At 34.3% G+C, this 27,897-nt stretch overlaps 2 protein-coding genes across 4 annotated transcripts in view; both read right to left on the bottom strand.

The window, feature by feature from the left end:
• Positions 1-27,897, bottom strand: part of LOC134841206 (frataxin, mitochondrial-like) — a 291,857-nt gene that overhangs the window by 217,059 nt on the left and 46,901 nt on the right. The window lies entirely within an intron of this gene.
• The window catches only part of LOC134841204 (spectrin alpha chain-like), a 28,916-nt gene continuing 26,541 nt past the window's right edge, over positions 25,523-27,897 (bottom strand). For all 3 annotated transcript variants that reach the window (XM_063857034.1, XM_063857035.1, XM_063857036.1), the window contains 2 exons: positions 27,077-27,522; positions 25,523-26,765 (listed from right to left, as the gene is read on the bottom strand). In XM_063857034.1, the coding sequence (XP_063713104.1) occupies positions 26,492-26,765; positions 27,077-27,522 (720 nt within the window). In that variant the 3' untranslated portion in view covers positions 25,523-26,491. The remainder of the gene's footprint in view (positions 26,766-27,076; positions 27,523-27,897) is intronic.

The following is a 27,897-nucleotide window of genomic DNA, read 5'->3' as shown; positions in this document are numbered from 1 at the left end:
TGATTGCACACTCGTATCAACCATCACAAATGCAAAATGAAATACCACTACCATATTATCTTCAACAACATGAAATAACAAGAAACCAACTTTCAAATTTTTCTCAAATGCCAAATGCAGCAGAATCATTACAAATGACAATGAATCCATACCTTATGGGTGGATCATCAATAACATCAAACAAACCTTTAATGGTTTTCACAGGAACAGACCCTGAATACTCTGTAGAAGACTATTTAAATGCAGTAACAGCAAACCTGATTTTAAATATCGGACCTGAACCAATAAATACGCCACTACATCAAAATTGGATACATCGACGCACAGCGTTAATACAAACAACCTTAGATGGCGCAGCCCAAAAATGGTTTTCAGTACTACCTCAAGAAATAAAATCAAACTGGAAAAGATTTACACAAGAATTTTCAAAAATGTTTGACTCCGAAAGAAACAAACAACAACAAAGAGTTTTATGTAATGAAATTCGCAGATTACCAAACGAAACCATCAAGCAAATAGCAGTAAGAATCGAAACACTAGTTCGAAAAGCATATTCACTAAATACACACGACTATAAAAACACTAAGATGACAGAAATCTTAATGATGACCTTAACACCACAATTAAGGAAAATAGCAATAAAAAAGAGAGCATCCCATCCTTCTTCAATTCGAGAACCCGATTTAGATTTTCGAAAACTAGTAGACAAACTAGAACAAGCAGAAATTACGATGAAACTAGAAGAAACGGAAAATCTGAAATTACAATACGTTAACAAAATTGAAACGACTCCCACTAATATTAATAATATACAAGAATCAGAAACAGATCTCGTTGAAAAAATCACTGAAATACTCAATATTTACGAAAAGAACCCGAACTTTAAAGGCAAACCATCTTTCAAAAAATGGTGTAATTATTGCCGACGATACGGACATAGTATTTCCGAATGTAGACAAAAACAGCAAGATAGTCAAAATAAACCTCAAAAATACAAAGAACCAAATAAATCATTCTATCAATACATGAAAAAAGATCAAAATCTACCAAACAAAAATGTATACAGCAACAACAGTTCAGGAAAGCCACTTCCGAACAATACAAGTTATACAAGAAATCAATCCCCATATAACTCAAGTTATAGAGGAAGATCACCAGAACGAAGAAACACGTATAATTCATCACAAAATCACTACAATAGACCAAATAGTAGAAATAACTACTCCAGATCAAATTCGAATACACAACGATTTGTTTCTAGATCTAATTCCCAACCAAGAAATAACTACTATCCAAACAACCAATCACGAAATTCATCATACAATAGGAATAGAAACTACTCCTATAATAGAAATAGAAGTTATTCAAACAACCGAAACCAGAATTACCCAAACAATCGATCAAGAAATAACTCATATAATAGATCGAACTATAACAGACCAAACAACAATTATCAAAACAGATCGCGAAATAATTCACAAAATCGACACCCAAGTTATAATAATCGTTACAGAAATTATTCCAAATCACCACACCGAAATAATAATCACTATAATACATCTAATAATCGTCATAGAAGCAGTACACCTAAACATCAAAGACAAATCAATCAAGTACAATCTAATCCAGAAACAACATCAGACCCCCCAGGTATTGATGACACAGTAACCGATACGTTACAACTCAATCAAATAAATTGTACATCATCAGATTCAGAAAGTGATACTGAAAACACTCTTGCTATCAATATGATAAAAGTCGAAAATGACTATGAATCTGTTATATATGAACAACCCTTTCCATCACATATATATGAAAATCAATCAAAATTTCTTCAAAATCATTACACTACACCCATAAATTCCACACCAACAACGCAAGAAACAAATGCAAAAAATACTACAGCACAACCAGATCAAAATGCCAAAACAAAATGCTTGAATACAAACCACATCTACCAAAATATACAAAAAGAACAACCCAAAGAAAAAATTTGGACAATACCATTTCTCTTAGAAAGCCCAAGAAATAAAGAATTTCAACCACCAGACCTTGAAATAGATTTTTTAATTGATTCAGGAGCAGAATCAAACATAATAAACATTCCCACATGGAATGAAATAAAATCCTTACACCCAAAGCTAACACCTCTGGAAACCTCCAGCAAGCTAGCAACAGCACAAGGATCAACATTGATAAACTACGGAAAAATCCAATTATTTCTCCTCCCTACCAGAACAATAGAGCAAAGCAAAATTTTAAATAAACCATTCAAACAAATATTCCATATCACTGATATTAAATATAATATCATTGGAATACCATTTATTTCAAAGTATATACCAACAATTAACATACTAAATAGTAAAATATTAATCAAAGATAAATATACAAAAACAAAAGAAACATCCTTAACATTTTTTCAAAGATTAAATAAACAACCACCATTCTTTTCGAAATTCTATCCAATATATAACCAACAAAGAAAACACCTGAAACCACTATCAGGAAACATCTATAATTTTTCAATCAAACAAGTTCACCAATATGATAAAGAACAAAACAAACAAAAATTTTATATGTCAGATTTTGAATTCAAACCTATTCATAAATTTTTCAAAATCACAATCTCTTCAATAAAATATTTGAAAAATTCGAATTCAGATATAATTTCTTTACATGTTTATAACAACACACCTTACCAAGTAACATTACCTTTAGGACTTCTAGGATATTGTGAAACCAACGCTACAATAACACCAATACACGAAAAAGCCTATCGCGTAAATAATATACTCCAATTACTAGATATATGCCAATCTACAATTCTTAATGAAGAATTATCTATAAATAATATAATAAGTAACGAAAACAGAAATACGGATTATTTCACAAAAACTCCATATTTCAAACCTACATTCAACATAAGTAATTACACAGAGCACCAACAAAAATTCTTAACAATGTTTAACTTCCAACATTCACAAATAACACAAGACGAATTCGAAAAATTAGCCAAACAGCTAATTAAATATTCATCAGTCTATGCAACATCAAAATTCGATGTTGGTAAAATAAGTTCATCACTACATCTCCCATTAAAACCTGACGCAGTTTTCAAAAAACAAAGAGCAAGTAAAGTACCAATTCACTTACATGATAAAGTAAACAGATTACTCGATATTTTAGAACAATACAATATTATATCACCAGTAAACAAAGAAGAACAACCAAAAGGCAACACATTCATCAACCCCGTTATCATTCTAGCTAAAGGAGAATCATTAAAAATCGTTCTCGATGCTAGATACCTCAATTCACTCATAGATGAATCAAAATGTAATTGGCCCATTGAACCAATACAAGTTATTTTAACAAAAATAAACGGCAAATACTTCACAACCGCCGACATGAATAGTGCATACAATCAAATGCCACTAGATGAACAATCACGACGTTTAACACAATTTGTTATCGGAAACCAACAATATGAATTTAACCGCTTATTCTATGGAATATCCATAGGACCAGCAGCATTTTCAGCTTTTATGAGCAAAATTTTTAGACCACTGATACTCAAGAAAAACGCAATCACCTATCTAGACGATGTTTTTATGCAATCACAAACAAAAGACGAAATGTTCAAAGTTTTAGAAACATATCACCAAATACTTCAGAACGAAAATCTGAAGGCCGCCCCCGATAAATCACACTTCTTTTTGACAAAAGTTAAATTCTTAGGACATAACATAGAAAGAAAAACAATCACTCCACTGAAATCACGCATTGACGCTATTCAAAAACTTCAACCACCAACAAATAAAAAGAAAATCCAAGAATTCCTTGGAATGTTAAACTTTTTAAGTAAATATGTTTATAAAATGCAATTATATCTACGACCATTTTACAACATCCTTAGACAACAAAATAATTTTGAATGGAATACAGAACATCAAACACGATTCGAAGAAATAAAGAAACTTTTAACCGAACAAATTTCAAACACAATTCCAGACCCTGATCAACCATTTTATGCAATGTGCGATGCTTCGAACTTTGGCATCGGCGCAGCACTATTACAATCACATAATGGTACAAATAAAATGAACCTTATATCAGCAAACTCTCGATTATTCACTCAAGCAGAGCTAAGACTCTCAACTCTAATGAGAGAATGTACAGCCATAATCTATACACTTACAGAATATGAATTTCTGATACTTGGATCAAAACATCCCACAGTTTTATTCACAGATCACAAACCAATCATTTTTCTCTTCACACAGAAATCTAACCCAAACCACCGAGTTTACAGATTTCAACTAATTCTAATGAAATTTCCAAACTTACATATAGTTTGGACTGCAGGAAAAAATCTTGCATTACCAGACACCTTAAGTCGAAATACACCACCTGAATTACTTACACGAAAAACCACAGTTGAAATACCCAAAAATATAAAATTCTACCTTGCAGAAAACGAAACATCACCCCGATTAGAATGCAAATATGCAGTAAAAACTGATATTGAACAATCACAAATAAATAATTTACAACATTTTCCACTTTATCTAGATTGTCAAAATAATCATTATGAAGTTGATTTACTTGGAACCTCAACTTTCAAACCAATCCCATATTCTCAATGGATAAAAAATAACACCCAACAAAAACGAACAAAACAACACCTGCCTAAAAAAGATCATTTTCCACTAATTGAAAAAGAAGATTTAACTGATAAAATAAATTTATCAGGACCCCAAACAAGTGATTCAAAATACACAATAAATCAAGTTTTTGACCTTCACGACCCACTTGATACAATACCCTTACCTAAATTAGAAATCGAAAACATTTTTCTCCCCCCAACAGAAACAATTACAATTTCAACACTGAAACAATATCAAAACCTTGACCCAATAATTCGACAACTGAAATCATGGCATAAATATAAAACTAAACCTATCAAAGCAGATTCAACCATTCTAGGAAATAAAACACTCCTCCGATACTTTCGCAAATTTAACAACACAACAATTAACGAAAAAACAGACCTTTTAGAGTATAACCTAAATGAATCTACAGTTCCCTGTCTTCCTATAAGTATGATTCTTATAGCTTTTAATATATCACATACACAAAATATTAAAGGACACTCTGGATCAGAGAAAACATATTCAAATTTTATACAAAATTTTTACTTCCCAAATGCACCAATTTGGATAAAAGTACTATGCAATGATTGTATAGTATGTCAACTGAATAAACCTTACCCAAATCAAAAACAAATAGCACAAAAACAAGATTTTAAAGGACAAAGTCTGTACTTTAATCACCGTATCTCATTTGATACTAAAGGACCAATTTCACCCTCATCAGAAGGAAACTCCTACATTATGGTAATTGTTGACGCATTCACACACTATGTAGCACTTAACCCAGTACCACATTGTAATGCTTATTACGCATATACAACACTCTATGAACACTGGATAGCAAAATTCGGACTACCAGAAATTTTAGTCACAGACAATGGTACAGAATTCATAAATAATGAAATAATAACACTATGTCATTTATACAACATTAAACACAAACCACGTACATCTCATGCACCTTGGACAAACGGCTTAGTCGAAGGTATGAACCGTTCACTACAAGAATATCTTAGATGTATCATCAACGGAAATGATACAAAATATACCGAATGGTCAGCAGATGTAAAATTATTTCCCTTAGCATATAATTCACAAATCACGACAACTTTAGGAATGTCACCATACGAAATGGTTTTCAACCAAAAGCCACGCAAACCAATAATGTTTACAGCAAATTCCCATAAAAACGCACAAGGTTATTGTCAACCAAATAAAGACTCAATTTGTTATAACCTACCATTACATACGCACGATGAAGATCATTTTCATCACCCACAAATTCTTAAATTAGCCTCCGGTACACACACCGAATGGATTTTAAATAGAGATAAGAAACACAATGAAATTTACCAAAAAATAACAAAAAAATTATTACAAAGACAAAATATAAATGAACAAATCAATTCACGATTTACACCAGCTTCCGATTTAAAAATTGGAACATTTGTTTTAATACCTAATTTTAATACTCAAAAAGGAATTTCTAAAAAATTACAACCCCTTCGAAAAGGACCATACCAAATAATTGCAAAACCCACTGATGTCACATATAAAATTATCGACTCAAACAAAAAAGAAATCGTTCAACATCGAAACAACCTATTACCTTATTACCCAAAAGAATACGCACTCCGTGAATTAACTCAATTATATTCTTTCACAGGATTAAAAATCGTTCAAAATGCACCACATCTGAAAAACACAGAACAAAATGATAACCCCACCGAAAATCAAAACACAAAACCAACCGTCACAAAAAACAATACGCAAAACCAAAAAGAATCTCCAAAACAAAGAAAAAATAGAAAAATGACAGAACAAATAATACCCCAAGAAGAAATAGACAAATCAGAACATAGAAAAACAACAAGACTCCGAAATCAACCACGTAAAAACTACAAAATGTTCATCCCCCAATCTAAAATATTAAAGAAAGTAGAATTTAAAAAGTAATTTTAAAATTTTACACTTCACAATCTTGAAACCTCCGTAACATTTTTCATTTCATTTTTTCAAAATAACATGCTCACAAGTACGCAATAATTATAGTTCAAAATAGACCAATAGGATTCATCCAATCCGCCACTTTCTCTAACTCAAACTAAGATCAATTAGACGAATAATCTAGAACTCCAGGCACATCTCTAACTATAACTTTACAACCTCCAGGTTAAAAATAAGCAAACCACTCCAACTTGACAGCTAAAATAAATATCACCATAATACCGTACCCCTCCCTTATCTAATAACCCAAAGATCAACAATATTTCCCCAACTCAGACCACGAATACCCCCAAAACAAATTTGATAACTTAGCCTAAAGTCACAAAATGAAAATTTTAATTAGCCTAAAGTATAAAAATCTCACCATACCCCGGATCATTTGACAAACAAAAATAAAGAAAAACACGACCTCCCAGTCACCATGAAAATTGCCCCCAACAAATTTTTACGAAACTCAACCCACTTGTCAAAAAACTAATAAATAATTCGACCACACTAGAAAATCGCCTCAAACAGCAAAAAATATTCGACCAAGAGATCATTTCTTAAATGCTTTTCTCTCAAACAGTCGTTCAAAAACTTATCAATTTTAAACATTTTTTTTCAATACTCCAAACTTTTATAATATTTCTTTTTGATATCATCGAATCTTTTCTAATAATCATAATAATTTTTTGTAATATTTTCTTAATTTTCTACACAATAATTGAACTATACCTCCAACTTTCCAAAACCCTTGAATATATCCACAGGTACGATTTTAACAACTTGTCTAAATGATACGAACAATTTTCAGTAGAACTGATATTTTTCTATTGTTTGTAATCTTTATAACATTTTTATCATCCCTCATTTTGACCATATGTAAATGTATAAAGAAAGCAATCATCACATTTGCCCTAGCAACAATTTTCCTAATTCTTTTTTTAGAAGAATATTATAATAAACATAAACCTTCTCACTAAAGTAACAATTCAAAAATCCATCAAAAATTGCTACCCAACAGTCACAAAATCAGTCTTCACCGACATCATCCCAAGATAATCCAACACCACCTTCAACTACTCAAAATCCTCAAACATCTACACGAATTTCTTTTCAAGACAATCCATACACCTTTGAAGAACGGCACGCTCGTTTATCTGAACCACTAGAACCAGTTCAACGACAAGCACCTCTAAGTGAACCAACATATAATCTTTACCCAACACTACCACAAGAACTAAGTAGAATACGAAACCTTAGTCAAAACCAAAACACAACAGAAATAAATAGACAAATTATACATCCTCGACGAAATAGAAATTTTCAAACTCCCCGAGTTCATTTTGATATACCTCAATCCCCAACACAAACTACTCCAGAAAACACCACTGGTATCACACCAGAAACCCCTACACTTCTTTCACAACGAAGCACTTCAAGTCTACCTTCAGACTACTTAGGTTCAACACCAACATCTGAACAAATACGAGAAAACCCTTTTAACCCCCCAAACCTAACATCACGACTACCATATTGGACTACACATTCATTTACACAAGGTGAACCAAATTTAGCCAATGACCCCATAGATATTTCTACGGATACAACAACATCCTCATCACTACCAGAAACACTATCACTACCATCAACACCATCAACAAGTCAATTTTCACCACTACCCTTTAACTTAAATTTTCCAAATAATCTCGACGCCAGATATCGAGAACAATCTTCAGTAAATATTCCTTTAAGATTAGATTGGAATACATTCACAGCACCTCCACCATTATTTGGACAGCATCAAGAAAGTAACCGCCTTCATAACTGGGCACTTAATAGATTACAATATCGCCAAGATATTCACAACGATATCCGTGATCACAATATTCAAATACTCCAACAAAACAGTTTACAATTAAAGTTTGAAATCACAGTTAAATTAAACAATATTACACAACATCCCTACCCATTAAATCCACCTAACATCACAGCTCAATCACTACCACCACCGTTTATAACTACCGAAGTAATATATAAATACGACAGATACACCAAAAACACAATTGGTTACATTACATTTTATAATCCATACTCAGGATTATCATACACATGTATATTCTAAAATTATTAAATTTTCTCCAACTCCTTTTTCTAGTAACTTCAATTCAAAACATAAACCCTTCACCTCGTACAGGACCACAAGATTTATTAGTAACACATTACGATTGCGAAGAAAATGAACAAAAAACACTACATAAATATGCAATCAATCAAGTATCACAATGTGAAACAGAACCACAAGCTATAGAAACCACAGATATAATAGCAACACTCTACTCAAAAGCCCGAGCTACAACAGTTACAGGTTATAAATTCACAGCAACATTTTCCGAAAAGAAAGTACATTGTTCACAAGTCTCGAACGGAAACAAAAACCGACTTGACCATGAATCATTCTATCAAAGTAATATAGAACGTCTTTTACATCTCAATCCCGACGATTGTAAAAATGAATTACTTAGACTAAACATCACACAAAATAAAAATTCCCAAAGAAAATTAGTTAATTTTCAAGTTTTTTCAGACTCTGTACATCAATCACAACTTGAAAGACACCAAGGACATATAAAACTAGACGAAAAATACCCGTATAACGGCGCACACGGACGATTAACATATGACCTACATGATAAACATTGGATACCACACATTGGTATAAATAACCCATCAAACTGCAAAGCAGACACAAAAAATAAAGGATATCAAGAAATAATGTTTTTCGATTGGAAAATACAACTCGAAAAAATACAACTCACACGAGATTTATCTGATAATACAATGATCTATCAAGGAATCCGACTACCTTGTAAAAACGATCAAGGATATTGCGACCCTACAACAAGAACACAAGCAACAATTGTTTGGTTCCCCGAAGACACATGTACAACATTTCAAGTAGCAAAAATACACGCTCGTATGATAAAATTTCACGAAAAATATTTCATACAATCAATTCCTTACGAACAAGTCCATCCATCACGAAAACTAAGTTCCGATTTTAGAAACATAGATAACATAGAAAATAAATTGACACGTTTTCAAATATATCAAGAAACAGAACTTGCATGTAAATACAGAAATCCACTTCACAGAACACAATACTCTGAAATTTTAGTTGAATATGAAAAAGGATTCGACATGACCACTGGAAAAGTAAAAATCGACCCATATGCCACAGGTCATCCTCTAAACGAAGGAACATCCTATATACCAGTTAATTTTGAAAAAAGCAACGGACAACCTGGTGGACATCTAAAACCTTATGACACCAGAAGCACACGCTTACAAGAATTATCACTAATGAATACCACATATTTTGGTAATATCCACTATGATATTCATTTGGATATGAAACTAGACTATACAATTAGCCGCATTTTTCAAGAAATGTCACTCTCCGAATTAGAAACACTACATCAACTATGCGAATTAGAACGAACACAAATATTACAATCACTTGCACTAGCAGTATTAAAAATACCCTACGCAGGATATTTATTATCAGGAAATAGATCAAATTTTTTAGACTATGAAGGAAACATCTTATGGTTTTATACTTGTACTAAAAAAGTATCACCACTATACGTTTTTGAAGATAAACGATGTTATAAAAGAATCCCTATCTTTTATAAGAATAAAGTACATTTCGTGGATACACTTTCACGAAGAACCTATTTCTGGGATACCGCAGTCCCATGTGGATCAGAAAATAGCCACAATGTAGTACAACTAAACCCTGATGAAAATAAATATTATCTTCTCACTCCATACCCCACATTAATGCAATCACTCAAAAAATTTTCACCAGAAAGCATTCGCGCTATCGCTCGAAACCCAAATATAGACTTACAATCAATAGGAATCTATTCAAAATCAGATATTCAACATCACATTAGAACACAACAATTCCAAGAGTTACTAACACAAATGGACACTATACAAAGACAATCAATTGACCAAAACTTACGCAAACTTGCAGAAACCGCAGGATTTGCCGATATCTACACACAAGACTATAGCGGATATTTTAAAGACATTAAAGATTATATATATCTAAACGGCGAAAAATACCGTCCCCAAGATATATCACCAATCAACATTTTTAGCTTTGTTACACTCAAAAATGAGATCCTAGATTTTCTAGGATGGCCCTACTACATCTTAGAAAAATTGACTATTTTATACGCAATGTTTAACTTTATTGGATTTCTTTTCTCACTCTTAAAAGGAATCTACAATACATGTGCTATACACACACAAGTAAACAGACAAGCAAGTGTAGCACGCATACTCTTTGCAGGATTTTTTGGAATCTTTTCCACATCTATAAACAAAATTCTTTTAGACGCACAAATAAAAGAATATAACACAAAAATAACAACACGACAAAATACATACGACGAAGAACATAACAATGTAGACACACAGCCAACGGCACCACAATTGCCACCCCTGCCAAATAACCATCCACTATCCCTAGTCCCACGAAATTTTCGAAATTTAGCAATCACACATAATCCAAATTTTAGACTCATCACATCACAAAGTCCCGTACAGCATATAATGACACATCAATCACACGATGATAACACTTATGAACAAATTATTGAACAACCCCATACCACCGCTTTTCAATCTCAAAATAATAATTTTTTTAGCCCACGATGAGCCGCCAACTTGGATCACTCCATCGATCAAATTCCCATCCAACCAACCTTACCTCTTCAATCCCAATAATCCCACTTTTTGCTTTTCCGCCACCCGATTTTCCATCTAGCAATGTAACATCAGGCATGAATTCCGACACTAACTCACAAATTTCAGTTTTATACTCCATCTCACAGCTAAATAACCCGAATATTGAAACCCCCGATGAATTTGCCGACTCAGAACCATCTCCATCCAATAATTTCCATAACCCTTCTCATTTTTCTCAACCTCCCTTTCAACCCATATTGTCAAATAACCCTGACCCCATCACTCCTACACCCTCTTATGCTTCCCAAGTTACCCCAACCTACTCCTCATACCACTCTGACCAATCATCTCCAGATACCCCCCGAATCTCACCAGAGCTAGACAATTTTATTACCCTCCAACAACAACCCTACCACCTTAACACCCCGACCATAAACCAAATCTCCTCCACTACAAATTCAACCAATCCTCCTACACCCTCTTCAAATTATACTGAATCATTAGCACCATCATCCACATCAACTGAATCCTCACTCAATACTAATAGAGCTTACCGCACTTTTAAAAGAAAATTCCCCAACCATCCTTTCCCAGCAAAACCACGAACAGCCCGTGAATACATCAATCACCCCCAGCATACTAACACAAGAGAATTTTTAGCTATCACTTTACCCTCATTTCCACAATACACCTTAAACACCCCTCATGACGCTAACGAAACACGCAACTTTGTAGACGAATACGTTTTAATGCCCACTCTCTCTTGGACCTCATACTATCATTTCACTAACCCTCTTTGCTTACCTTTAACCAACACTTCCATCGATACAGACCGAAACAAAGACATGCTATATCGACTAACTACACCACTCACCGCTAGACAATTTACTTACGTAGGATATAAAAAATCACTAAAAATACACACTGCACCTAGAGCTAATGAATATACACTAGAATACTACGATCACAACATCATAAGAGCTAACCAAGATCAATTCTTAGATGAAGATCGCTTCGCTAATCCACAAATCACCGAGAAATTTTTCATCAAGACACCATATGTATTTACACTAAACATCTTTGACCGAAAGTTTGATCACATTATTTCAGAAGCACTAACAAGCACACAAGCATACGAAAGTTTTAAAGAACGCTTCCAAATCTTCTCACTAACCTTTCATTTCCTTGCACCACACGAAAGAGATTTACACTGCTCACACGATATTATGTTGCGAACTAAACAAACACATACATACAGTTACTATCGTTTCATCCAAAATCACTTTGACCTCCACACACCCTCTAGACAACCACACCATCGTTTCCAATTCATCAATTCAAAATACACTTCACCATATTTCCTAAATTTCACATATTGTATTAAAGACACTAACCTTCATGGTATTCTTCGTAATTATGACCCCATAACCCAAATGTACATCTTCTGTCCCATCACCAAGACCTTCAACGCCGAAGAATCCCGACCCTTCCTTATCCCGCACGAGTTTGTACAGCCTATAGAAATCCCCATTTTAGAATTCATCCATAACACTACATTTAACCACAAATTATATAACTTAATCCAAAACACACCTTATGAGTTTGCAGTAGGCACTGAAGAACTAACCACCATTAAGGCACTTCAATTGCTTTGGCCACTACTTCAAACTAAAAATATCATCCGCATATTAGCTAAACTACTCACAACTTCAGAACTAATTCACGACATCTTCCCCCACGGTTTTTTCCCCGACGACTAACAGGTAAGTATGAATTAAATGAATATTACTAACTAATTAAAATATTGAAAAAACTCACCATTCTTTATTCATGTTTTCTTTAGATTTTTAGCCTTCATCCGACGATCACCTACAAAAACCACAAAAGACAAATAAAAATCGCAAATTTCATCAAACAAATTTCCAAAATTCTATTAATCTCTTACACATATAAATTTATAAATTCAATACCAATGCAGTAAATTAATTTATAAAATTTTCCCCCAAAAGCAGTAAATCTACATATGATGAAAATTTGTATCTTAAAATTCCCCCATTACTAGCAGTAAATTTCCAAATTCTATGCAGTAAATTAATAAAATGCAATTGCAGTACTAACCTTTTGATATTTTCATTCACTCGCACAGAAATTCTATCCATACTCGCACAGCTCGCCCACGAAGAATTGTTTAAAATAATGAATTTCAGTTTCAAGTTTTCACACTCAATAACTCTAACACACGATACGAGTTTCAAACTTTCCTTTAACCCGGTTGGAGAGGAATCATATACTAAACAAAACTAACCAACGCAGCTTACTAAATACCACAAATCATAGAATAACAGCATGACTAAGAAAAGGAAACCAACGGTACCCAAACCGGATTAACCCAGTTTAAAACTGGATAATTTATTCTTTTGAAGACTATTATAAAGTCTTAGAAAGAAATAATAAAACACAAAAAAGTCGAAAGACAAACCCATACCACAAACAATTTGATTTTTGAAAAAAGGACACAACCAAAGAAACATAAGTAAAACCACAACAAACCCAACATAAAACGTTGTCACATAACAGGACCCCTCACAAAAACCGCATGAAATCATACTCCCACACCTGGCCTAACCCACCAGGAAAGGACGTCCTGAGCATGCTCTATAGCCGGCCTAACCCACCGCGCTACATCCACGCTTTGTGACCACACCTTTATTTTTAATAAGAGCTACTCAAGGGTGAGTAACTCTTCAAAATAACCGAACTAAAACAAAAAGCTTTTGTGAAAACAACTAACTAAAATCATGATTAAAAAATATTAAACTAATAAAAGTTTTATAAAATGTAAAATCACATGATGCAATATATAGATCAGAATACAACACCAAGGACGAACATCAAAAGACAAGACGACCTCACTACACTCGAGAGAGAATGACCAACTACAATCGATATGCCACTCACAATCACAACTCAAAGGATTTAGAGTACGACTTGACTTCGCAGAAAAGGACTTCATTGAACTAGACCAATGACCACCTCGATGTTCAAGTATACGTACAGATCCGAGTAATCAGGCATCCCCTCCACGCACAATCTCCACGCCATTCCCAAGCTAGATCAGATACAAAGGAAGTTCTCCCTGAAGAACAGAAAAACCTGACATAGCCAACCATTCTGAAATCAGAATTGGTTTTGTTGCAAAGACTCAGTCGTTGTCACAAGGAGAAGCGAAAGAAAATTGTGATGTTCGCCAAATACCAACGTCCATCATCCATCCTTGAACTACAGAAGAACTGTTCTAAAAAACACTGTAAAACCCGGATGGGTGGAACCTGATCTAAACTATATTTTATGATTGGATAAATTAAATGTTTTACCAATGTAAAGTATTTAATATTAACCAATCATGATCCATCTAACTAACAACCCACTTATTTGTAAGTGCTGAAGTTACTTGTAATTTCAGCACCAGAGAGATTTGAATTTAACTTAGAAATTAGTTGGACTCTCCCGAGCACTTCAGCAGCCGCAATAAACCAGTATACCCTAGATCTATTGAGCCTAGCAGAGACTAGTTAAACAACCTGAGACTAGATAGTATAAGAGTAAGATTAGGATCGGTATTAGACTAAGAAGTTGCACGAATCTATCCGGCCGAAAATAAGATAGCGTGACGAGCAGACGGTGTACCCTATCCGAAATTACTCTATGAGTTACGCCCCAGTCATAACTCAATTGGTAAAATCTTGAAACCACCCAACCTGAGTCCTAAAAAATGCAAAAGGCTTTTACTTGACTAAAGAATTTGATTCATAGATTACCTCCGAGTGGTTCAAACTGTATATTAATTGAGAACAGTGGCAAGGCGTTCATTTTCAGCGTCAGATCTATTTGATCCCATACTTGTTTGTCATGATAGTGAGCGAGGACAAGCTCACAATTCCGGTTTCGGCTACAATAGTGGTACCACGTGAAAAAACTCGAGACACAAAAAAACGAGCCTTGAGTCGCAAACAAGAGCTTCGCGCAACAAAAAGCTTCGCGAAAAAAGTTGGATACATAGTAACGAACCCCCCCCCCCCTCGCCCCACTTGGGGGGTCTTATGCGTTAAACGGCCCAAAAATCAAAATTGAAGCAAAATTAAAACTAAAATTGAAACTGATCCTGATTGGCTAATATTAGCCAATCAAATTCGATCAACTAGGTCAGCCATTTCGATGGATACTGAGATTAATCCTGATTGGCTCGTATAGTATGTAATAACTGTATGTTGATTAAAAGTAATTGTATGTTGATTACGTGTTTTCAATTTGAAATAAAATTTCTGTCTATTTTCCTAATTTTGGGCCTAAGACCCCACTTGGGCAAAAGGGGATAAATAAAAAGATCCAAACTTGTTTCAAAAATTGTGAAGAAAACTTCGCTTGCTGTGCAAAGTGACATGGGGCTTTTATTTGACTTCAGATTTTGATTTATAGATTACCGAATGGTTTAAGCTGTATATTAATTTAGAGCAGTGATAAAGCGTTCACTTTCAAAGCGTCAGATTGTGTAAGGCCAGGACAGTGTGCGAGGACCAGCTCACAATTGACATCTAGCTTCAGATCTACGTCAGCCTGACCAATTTTGGCTACAATAGTGGTACCACGTGGAAAATTCCGAGACGCAAAAAATGGCTTCGAGTAGCTAAAAAATTTCGCGCCACAAAAAACCTCAGTGTGAAATTTGGGAAAATACTAGTAGACTATCTCTTGACGGCCTTTTTAGGGCTTCATATAGCTTCTCTGCAGTTTGCAGGGGCCACAATTGTTATGAAAAAATTCTTGAGATTGTTTTCTGAAAAAAACAGGTTGAACAAAATGAATTGCGTTCAGTTTTTGGATCAACTAATTTGTCCTAAATCTAGCATCCCTTGGAAGCCCGTTAAGACTCCTATTAAGCAGGAAATCAAACTTCAATTGGTTAAACGATCGCACCATCGCTTTCGAGAAAATGAAAACAGAAACGGACGCCTACTCAATTACAAGAGTTGAAACGGACGTCCAACATAAAGGTTTCGGCGCTACGCTCGAACAACTCCATGAAAACGAATAGAGATCCATATCAATTGCAAGTAGATTTTCAAACACCATGAAGCGAAATAATCAACGAACGAGTTAGATTTACTGAACGTCCTTTGGACTTTCGAACACTATGAAATTTATCGGTACGCGGCTGAATTTGAAATAATAACAGATCACTCACAAGGCACTAATTTCTGCTTTATCCTGCAACCACGAGAACAAAACAAATCATAACTGTTCAACCATATGGGTTGGCAGGCTTTTACATTTTAATTTCTATAAAGCACTTAGCTGGAAAAGTTATGGGTTTAACCCACCTCATTTGGAGAAAATTTGTCGGAAAATCTATTTCACCCTCAAATTATGGCGAAGAATTTGCGGTACCCACACTTTTTTGAAATTAATTGAATTATAAATCCGTCGGAAACTTTGCTGAAATCAAAGTTAATCTCAGACCTAAAAATGAATGGACCAATTTTGGAAAATTCTGATGACGCAATGATGACGCAACGTAGACATGGCAACTTAACGCTAAATCTCGTTATTTTGACTTTAATTCAAAATTCGAATTCTAAATTTAGTTAATTCCAATGAAAGAACGCGCAATTTTAACCAGTGCTCTGAATTTTGTACCTCTAGATATTTTCGTTGGCTTATTTTAAGTTTAACTGTAAATTTAATTCAATTAGATCAATCTGAAAGTTAATTTTTTGTTTTTTTATCTGTACATTCAAATTTTTTAAAATCTCCAGGGGAATATCAAATGTAAATATTTAGAACGTAAACGCTGCAATTTTTAGTACTCCCTCTTCAACCAATATCATCGCCTATATTGCTCGTGAAAATTTGTCTTCCAAATAATCTACCCTAGCAATAAAAAAATTCCGCGGATCTCTGAAATTGCCTGAAAGACCCTTTGAATCAAATAATTACTTCAACAATAAGATGATCGCTTTACTCACTGAAAAACATTACAGTGATCTGGACACGTCAAATAGTCTACTGAACAATATGTTTTCTCTACAAAATATGTTTTGGAATAAAATTCTTTTCGGCAAACGTTTAGTGGCCACACATAAGTAGAAAAATCTTTTTCTATGGGAAGAACTGCTCTGACTGCAATAAAGCAGGTAAAATCTTGCACCATTTTGATCTGCAAAGCTTACCCACCACCTCCCGTAATTGAAATTTGTAAACAAATAATATGATCTGGACGTTCCAGGTTGTTTGGATTCATACTGGGTCTCTTGTCAGTATATTTTTTTATGTATAGACAGATATTCAAAGTCCTTTTTAGAAACTCTTTATGTACTTCTGCAAAAACAATTATTTATTTTTTTACCGATTATTTTCATTTACATGGTATTCCAAATTCAATTAGAGTCGATTACGATTCGTGTTCTACTCGGCCAATTTTCATTATTTTTGCAATTTCAAAGATTTTATTGTCATTTTTTTTCGTACAGTTAACATGACCGTTGCAACTGATTAGTGAAAAATACATAAGATTCAGTCAAAATTACAAGCAATGTCTCCAGAAACACTGAAAACTTCAATTGAAATCATGTTAAAAGATAGGGTGGACAAAAGAGTGAAAGATGGATACTTAGACACTCCACTGGGCAACAAAAACATACAATCCAAGAAAAGGGATAAGACTTCGACCCAAGCCCATCATCATTTATCCCAGTCAAGAAAGGTAATATTGTTCGGAAGGTTTCTAACCGAAGGAACAGAGAACCCTTTTACGACCCTTGGGCAAGAAAATTATTCGATCCTGATATACTTCGGTGGAACTAGCCAGTGGAAAAAGCCTACCCAAAGTTGACCTAGCGATACGCGACAACTCTTCTAAAATCTTCAAGTTTTTTAAAGCGTTATTACCATTCCTGATTTTAAGCATTCGTATAAAGTAGAGAAAAGGAAGAAAAGAATTGGACCAAAGATCCAAAAAGAAGTTCACAATCGATGAGGTCCAGCAAGAAATTGACAACCCGACAATCGAGGAGGTTCAGCAAACCAAAATCGAAGAGGAAAGTGAAACTGGAAAAATGCAAAAGGAGGAATTTCTCTCCAAGTTACCTATCTGAAAACAATTTTTTTTAAATCATTTGATATATCAGACTAAAGTGATTGAGATGAGACTAGCCGCAATTTTCCGTGCAGGGAAGTGGGCAGAGAAAGGTTTATTAGTGACTACGACATTTCGATTTAAAACCATCAGCACAACACCAACTCCACCGTATAACCAATTTAGCTAAAAAGTGTGGACGCTAAATCTCGTTATTTTGAGTTTAGTTCAAAATTCGAATTCTAAATTTATTTAATTCCAATGAAAGAACGCGCAATTTTAACCAGTGCTCTGAATTTTGTACCTCTAGATATTTTCGTTGGCTTATTTTAAGTTTAACTGTAAATTTAATTCAATTAGATCAATCTGAAAGTTAATTTTTTGTTTTTTTTATCTGTACATTCAAATTTTTTAAAATCTCCAGGGGAATATCAAATGTAAATATTTAGAACGTAAACGCTGCAATTTTTAGTACTCCCTCTTCAACCAATATCATCGCCTATATTGCTCGTGAAAATTTGTCTTCCAAATAATCTACCCTAGCAATAAAAAAATTCCGCGGATCTCTGAAATTGCCTGAAAGACCCTTTGAATCAAATAATTACTTCAACAATAAGATGATCGCTTTACTCACTGAAAAACATTACAGTGATCTGGACACGTCAAATAGTCTACTGAACAATATGTTTTCTCTACAAAATATGTTTTGGAATAAAATTCTTTTCGGCAAACGTTTAGTGGCCACACATAAGTAGAAAAATCTTTTTCTATGGGAAGAACTGCTCTGACTGCAATAAAGCAGGTAAAATCTTGCACCATTTTGATCTGCAAAGCTTACCCACCACCTCCCGTAATTGAAATTTGTAAACAAATAATATGATCTGGACGTTCCAGGTTGTTTGGATTCATACTGGGTCTCTTGTCAGTATATTTTTTTATGTATAGACAGATATTCAAAGTCCTTTTTAGAAACTCTTTATGTACTTCTGCAAAAACAATTATTTATTTTTTTACCGATTATTTTCATTTACATGGTATTCCAAATTCAATTAGAGTCGATTACGATTCGTGTTCTACTCGGCCAATTTTCATTATTTTTGCAATTTCAAAGATTTTATTGTCATTTTTTTCGTACAGTTAACATGACCGTTGCAACTGATTAGTGAAAAATACATAAGATTCAGTCAAAATTACAAGCAATGTCTCCAGAAACACTGAAAACTTCAATTGAAATCATGTTAAAAGATAGGGTGGACAAAAGAGTGAAAGATGGATACTTAGACACTCCACTGGACAACAAAAACATACAATCCAAGAAAAGGGATAAGACTTCGACCCAAGCCCATCGTCATTTATCCCAGTCAAGAAAGGTAATATTGTTCGGAAGGTTTCTAACCGAAGGAACAGAGAACCCTTTTACGACCCTTGGGCAAGAAAATTATTCGATCCTGATATACTTCGGTGGAACTAGCCAGTGGAAAAAGCCTACCCAAAGTTGACCTAGCGATACGCGACAACTCTTCTAAAATCTTCAAGTTTTTTAAAGCGTTATTACCATTCCTGATTTTAAGCATTCGTATAAAGTAGAGAAAAGGAAGAAAAGAATTGGACCAAAGATCCAAAAAGAAGTTCACAATCGATGAGGTCCAGCAAGAAATTGACAACCCGACAATCGAGGAGGTTCAGCAAACCAAAATTGAAGAGGAAAGTGAAACTGGAAAAATGCAAAAGGAGGAATTTCTCTCCAAGTTACCTATCTGAAAACAATTTTTTTAAAATCATTTGATATATCAGACTAAAGTGATTGAGATGAGACTAGCCGCAATTTTCCGTGCAGGGAAGTGGGCAGAGAAAGGTTTATTAGTGACTACGACATTTCGATTTAAAACCATCAGCACAACACCAACTCCACCGTATAACCAATTTAGCTAAAAAGTGTGGACGCTAAATCTCGTTATTTTGAGTTTAGTTCAAAATTCGAATTCTAAATTTAGTTAATTCCAATGAAAGAACGCGCAATTTTAACCAGTGCTCTGAATTTTGTACCTCTAGATATTTTCGTTGGCTTATTTTAAGTTTAACTGTAAATTTAATTCAATTAGATCAATCTGAAAGTTAATTATTTGTTTTTTTTATCTGTACATTCAAATTTTTTAAAATCTCCAGGGGAATATCAAATGTAAATATTTAGAACGTAAACGCTGCAATTTTTAGTACTCCCTCTTCAACCAATATCATCGCCTATATTGCTCGTGAAAATTTGTCTTCCAAATAATCTACCCTAGCAATAAAAAAATTCCGCGGATCTCTGAAATTGCCTGAAAGACCCTTTGAATCAAATAATTACTTCAACAATAAGATGATCACTTTACTCACTGAAAAACATTACAGTGATCTGGACACGTCAAATAGTCTACTGAACAATATGTTTTCTCTACAAAATATGTTTTGGAATAAAATTCTTTTCGGCAAACGTTTAGTGGCCACACATAAGTAGAAAAATCTTTTTTTATGGGAAGAACTGCTCTGACTGCAATAAAGCAGGTAAAATCTTGCACCATTTTGATCTGCAAAGCTTACCCACCACCGCCCGTAATTGAAATTTGTAAACAAATAATATGATCTGGACGTTCCAGGTTGTTTGGATTCATACTGGGTCTCTTGTCAGTATATTTTTTTATGTATAGACAGATATTCAAAGTCCTTTTTAGAAACTCTTTATGTACTTCTGCAAAAACAATTATTTATTTTTTTACCGATTATTTTCATTTACATGGTATTCCAAATTCAATTAGAGTCGATTACGATTCGTGTTCTACTCGGCCAATTTTCATTATTTTTGCAATTTCAAAGATTTTATTGTCATTTTTTTCGTACAGTTAACATGACCGTTGCAACTGATTAGTGAAAAATACATAAGATTCAGTCAAAATTACAAGCAATGTCTCCAGAAACACTGAAAACTTCCATTGAAATCATGTTAAAAGATAGGGTGGACAAAAGAGTGAAAGATGGATACTTAGACACTCCACTGGACAACAAAAACATACAATCCAAGAAAAGGGATAAGACTTCGACCCAAGCCCATCATCATTTATCCCAGTCAAGAAAGGTAATATTGTTCGGAAGGTTTCTAACCGAAGGAACAGAGAACCCTTTTACGACCCTTGGGCAAGAAAATTATTCGATCCTGATATACTTCGGTGGAACTAGCCAGTGGAAAAAGCCTACCCAAAGTTGACCTAGCGATACGCGACAACTCTTCTAAAATCTTCAAGTTTTTTAAAGCGTTATTACCATTCCTGATTTTAAGCATTCGTATAAAGTAGAGAAAAGGAAGAAAAGAATTGGACCAAAGATCCAAAAAGAAGTTCACAATCGATGAGGTCCAGCAAGAAATTGACAACCCGACAATCGAGGAGGTTCAGCAAACCAAAATCGAAGAGGAAAGTGAAACTGGAAAAATGCAAAAGGAGGAATTTCTCTCCAAGTTACCTATCTGAAAGCAATTTTTTTAAAATCATTTGATATATCATACTAAAGTAATTGAGATGAGACTAGCCGCAATTTTCCGTGCAGGGAAGTGGGCAGAGAAAGGTTTATTAGTGACTACGACATTTCGATTTAAAACCATCAGCACAACACCAACTCCACCGGATAACCAATTTAGCTAAAAAGTGTGGACTTAGATTGGGTCATACCTGGACACTCGACGGAATGCCCAATCAGCATCAATCCTGAGCACACTATAAAACCGGACTGTAGTAGGATCTCCGGATACAACTCAGCTTCCATCTGCCTTTGACTTTTTTGACACTCCACCAGAGCAGATCCCTTTTGCCGATACGAGTGCTTAAATTTATCCAGTCTACGCATTAGACGATTATTCTTCTGCCGCCGACATCCCTGTTTTTGAAATTACTGGATCACCCTAGCGTTAGAGTCGCACTTCTACTAGACGTGGACGAAATGTTGGACCTCAAAAATTCTATGGTGAAAGTTTTTTGTAGATGTTGTAGGCCAACAACCAGAACAGGACATGGATAGAGCAGAGAAATCCATCAATTTTAGCGCAGGCACATTAAGCGACAACACAGCCAAAAAGGAGAAAACTTGTGGGAGAAAACTTCTGACGATCAGCTCAACTTCATAGTCTTAACGGATGCTTCAAAGGAAGTCATCCCAGAAACTAGAACCTAGACCAAAAAAAAAGTGCAGGAGCCCTTAACTTCACTACTGCTATCAATCATAGAAAGCGATGACTTTGACATACTTTCAAATCTGATCAGACAGGTCTCATACCTGAAGAAGTCCTTCCGGAAGCACAAAACAAAAAATTTTAAAAGTGTTTTCTCAAAATCCATCAACTCAGCGCTAACCATTTTATACCCTCAGCCCATTTTCTTGCATTACACTAAATTTCATTCAAGGCTTTTCGATGGTAAAACACTCAAACCGCTAAGTTCCAATCATTCATATCCGTTACCCAAATCCATCTGATTTAAAAACGTCAAATAGTGGTAAACCTATCGAACGTTATCAACTTCACCCAAATTAGGGCGCTTTCATTATCTTATTTTTCTTCATATCATTCCGGACTTTGGGAATAATCATCACGTACAAATTGAAACTTAAGTAATTTTCTATATTTCCCCGATTAGCAAACTCCGTTGGAAAAATTTTCATTTCTCAATTTTATCTTAGTTCCATTTTCACTTAACTCTTCTGTGCAAAAAAAATTGTATCTCATTATTTGAATTAGTTCTGATTTAAACTGATATAAGCTTTTTTTTTCATTTCTTTTACATTCTTTGCTTTAGCCAGAGGGAGAAAACGATCATTAGAGTTTTATAATTCCTAGTCTTGACAACTTTCCAAGTTGGGGGAAATCTTATGATTGTTTAATCGTTTTTTTTATTACTTAATTTAACAAGTCTTCTATGACCTTGACTACTGCATACCAATCTCAATCGGAGTGAGCGAGTTCAGTTTTATTGCGTTTTAGTTAGCATCAACAGACATTTTGAATGAACTATATTCTTACTTTAATAAAACTAAGCTTAAAATTAGGTCGAAAAGTAAGAATATAGTACAATATAGTAGAATATAGTTTTATTAGAGTATTAGTACACTTCATTTAAGTTTGAAGGCTTTCAAAATGCAACTGATTGAGTAATCTTTTCGGCAGAACAATTAAAACAAGCATCTTGAAGCAGAAACCGTTACAACAGCAGAAACATCGAATAAAACTATTTATCAATTATTCGCGGAATTGTAAAAGCTTACAAAATAGTGTGCGAAATTTGATCTTACAACCGCAATTCGATGTCGCAAAATAGCACGCAGCTTTTTTCAAAAGAGAGCTCTGCACCAATTGCGATACCATACAAAATTAGCATTGCAAGCAAGGAACCAAAAAAAAAAACGAAAGCCTCTAATTCGACAAAAAACACAATTCAGTCTTTGGCTTGAATGAGGTTCAATTCGAGGAAATTATATCCAACAAAATGATCTCCGCTAAAATCATCATGCTAAGACAATTATTGAGCAGCAAATGAGCGGACAATTATTTTGTATACTCTGCTGAGCACAAAAGCTTTTGTCAATCTAAAAAAAACTCTGCAATTTCGAAATATCCTGCCAAATAAGGTTATTAAGTCATTAGAATATTACCAAAGACAACTATGAAATTATTGTTCTCAAACAATTTACAGGAGTTGATAAATTTATTTGCAACTTGCCAGAAAACAGAAGAAAGGACTGCCTTGTTTTTTGAAAAAAGGAAGATTTTTTTGTTTGTTTCTGAAGGGGTGAGGATTATATTTGAAAAAAAATTAGATTGGAAGTAAATTTGTTTATTGTCAAGTAACGTAAAATAATTCAATTTGCCAATAAAAAATTTCAAAATCATTCAGGTCAATTGCAACTTTTAGGCTATTAAAAATTACATGATGCGACAATTAAAACAAAAAATCAGAGAAACAATAAGTCGAGTTTTTTGAAATTGATCATTTTCCATCTGAAAAATAAAACAAGTTCTAGCCAGACTGTAACGTATGCCCTTTAGAGTCCCAGGCTTAATCGTTACCTATGGGCCAGGTGCGCCAAAAAAGTGAAGAAATTTGAATTTAGCTCAAATCAAGCTATCAAATGACTCAAGTGCTTGTTTGTTCAACAAGTTACTACCTCAAAAAATTTCAAAAATACGAATTTTTATTACTTACTTATCGCAAGCATAGTTAAAACAAATTGTTCAAGTAGTTAAAAGTTTAGATTCCCCGAAGGTACTAATAATAATCAAAACTCTGCATTGATTTCCGTACATTACTTTTTTCAAATTATAAAAGACTTATAAGCAAATAAGTCATTATCTTTCGTAGAAAATTGACTAGAAAAACAAAAATGAAAAAAACTTCAAAATCAGTTTTCAAACTTTTAGGGTTTTTGATTAGAAAAAGACGCAATAAACTTTTTTTTTCTCGTTATAAATTTTCACGGCTTAAATTAAGCTATTGTAAGCTATAAAGTTATTAAAATAAGCTGATGAAAGCCTGTTCGATTGCGTTACTCGCTCGAAATTAGACGAAAAAATCAAAAAATTTCAAACCGGATTTTCTCGATACTGACTTTTTGGAACTTTTTACATGTCGTTCAAATCAAAACAAAGGGCTCCAGTAAGATACATTACTCAACCCAGTCCGATGATTATTTGTCATACCTGATTTTGCATAGGAAGAAACACACCTGAATACAAAGTTCCGCCCCATTTTCAATGGTCGGAACAATGAAATAAAAAAAAACACGGAGAAAAAATTTGTAACCGGATTTCGCAAAACAAATTACACTCTTTTCAATTGGCAAAAATCTATCAGTTTTTTGTATTCGTGGTTTTCTGAAATTAATCCAACCAGACAAACAATCGTTCATTTTGCATGGATAATCGAAAACATTTTTGATTTTATTTAACTTTTGATTTAGGTAAAAATTTAAGGAGTCAGTCTTGAATTGTCCCAGGGTCGGTTTATCAGTCAGTTATTACATTAAAAATGCAAATTTTCGAAGTATCGATATCAATTTTTTCGTGTACAAAATCAGTTAACATATTCACTGCTCCCACGATAATGAAATTATGAATTAAATTTAATTATTTAATAGCGCTAACAGCACATGCTTATGAATTTGAGTGAGTAACAGTCAGTTAACATCAACATTTATTTTGAAAGTTCTGGAGGTTGAGTCAGTTCGCAAGTCAGTCAGTCGGTCTGAGTAGTATAAAACATAGTACCTTCAATCTAAGGAGTATTTCGCAATTTCAATGCTTAACCTTGAGGCCATCTTACACGATTATGATTTCACTTCACTAATAATTAGTCCAAACAACAACACATCGAATTAAAATTATCTTAAATCACCGCTGCCAACTGAAAATTCATGAAAGATTTTTAAAAGTTTTATGGTAAAACTAAACACATTTTCATTTAGATTCACGAGCATCATCAACCCATTCCATCACTTAATTTAACTCAACCCTTAAAATGAAAGTAAAAACTCTCCTTTCTCTTTTTTTAGCTCTTCCAAATCAATCAAATCATGCATCGCAAGTCCATTTTTGTGTACAAGAAAGATTTCAATTCAGCAATCTAGAAGAAAAACAGAATCGAAGCAGGTATAACAATAAAAACCCATTTATACGCCAAGAGCTGTATTTTGAAGTTTCATTTTTTATTAAGTTTTGGTTTTTCTTTGAGTTGTTTTTAAATTTCTCGGACATGCTTGTGTAAATCTTCATTTTTGAAGTTGCTCTTTCAAATTAAAATAAGTTCAAGTCTTTATGTTTGAGTTCGTTCGTTGCTCATTCACGCTTGATTTTGTTCGATGAGTTTGCTGTTTTTGCATGCATTCCATAATCATTATTATCGCTTTGTTTGTTGTGATTGTTCCGCTAGGGAAGTTTCTACTTCTGGAAGAGTCGGTTGCAGAACTCCACGTAGTCATACGTACCTGGCATCTCAATGTTATTCATGTCGATGTATGCCTTCATGTTAGCGATACAGAAATCTGCCGTCTCTTTGTCCAGTGCCTGGGTGATCTCGATCTGGGTGATGTACATGTTGCCATCAGGGGAGAGAGTTCGGAAGGCCTCTTCGATGTCTCCCTTTGACTGCACATTCTCAGTTTCTCGACTGATCATGAACTGCATGTACTCTTGCAGGGTGACGAAACCATCCCTGAAACAGCCGATAAACTCAAGGTCAAATATCAAACGAGATTCGTCCTTCTTATTCGAAGTGATTCCTCAGTAAACCTTTCGCTGAACCAAGGTAGATCAAAACTCTTAGTTTGCTGATCACCTCATAAACCAATGCTTCCTGCAATAAAGTTTCATCACTTTTTGTCTGATGTATCAATCTAGTATAATTGATAAATTGAAAACTCTACAGGGCCCATTATAAAAACATAAATCCATGACTAGCGGACAACAAAAGTGTTTTTTGGTAAGAAGCATTATGATTTTAAAAAAATGTCTCTCTGAGCTGACCTGTTTCGATCGACGATGTCCAAGATAGCTTCGAACTCATTGTCAATCTGGCCCTCTTCGAACATGGGCAGATCGTACCCCAGGGATCTCAGACATTTCTTGAAGTCGGCGTGATTCAGCCGCCCAGTTCTCTCCTTGTCGTGATGCCGGAACATCAAAGAGAAGTCTCTCAACTGGGTCTCCGACACTCCCGAGGTCTCCTTGGCCTGGATCTGCTGTTCCAGATTCTGTTGCATTCTCTGACACAGTTGTTCCAGCTGGTCCCACTGTTGATGTAGTCCTACAGTACTGTGTTCCGTGTATCGGTTGTCTAGGATGATGTGCATGCCCATTTCGTTGCCGATGGTCTCGATAGACTTGAGTTTGTTCCTCCAGCTCTTCACTTCTAGTGTTATCTTCTTGAGTGATTCCAATTGCTGTTCCAGACTTCCAGTCTCTTCCATCACCTGGTAAACAAGCAATATGTACCATCCAATCATTGTTTATCTTTTAAGTAGAAATTCAAAAGACGGAGAAGTTTTTCCGAGTAGTTCATATCCGCCAAGTAATTCCAAGATCATCTGGAATTTTTCTAGAATTATTTGACATTAGAATCACATTATTTTGTCACTCATTACAAAGATATCTTTTGGTGATAATCGTGGTACAATTATTTAACTGGCATATTTCACTGTTTCACTCTGACCAGAAATGAAAAAAAAAACATTATTAAACCTCTTCATATACTTGTTATTTACTCTCAGATGAAGAGGAAAAAACTTTAAAATACTTGAGCCGATGGCATATAACGCCCTTACTCCGCTAGACAAACCAAAAAAAAA

The sequence above is a fragment of the Symsagittifera roscoffensis genome, chromosome 3, assembly GCF_963678635.1.
Source record: "Symsagittifera roscoffensis chromosome 3, txSymRosc1.1, whole genome shotgun sequence".
NCBI lineage: Eukaryota > Metazoa > Xenacoelomorpha > Acoela > Convolutidae > Symsagittifera > Symsagittifera roscoffensis.
Note: the sequence above shows the minus strand (reverse complement) of the source record. Positions and strands in the feature narration are given on the sequence as shown.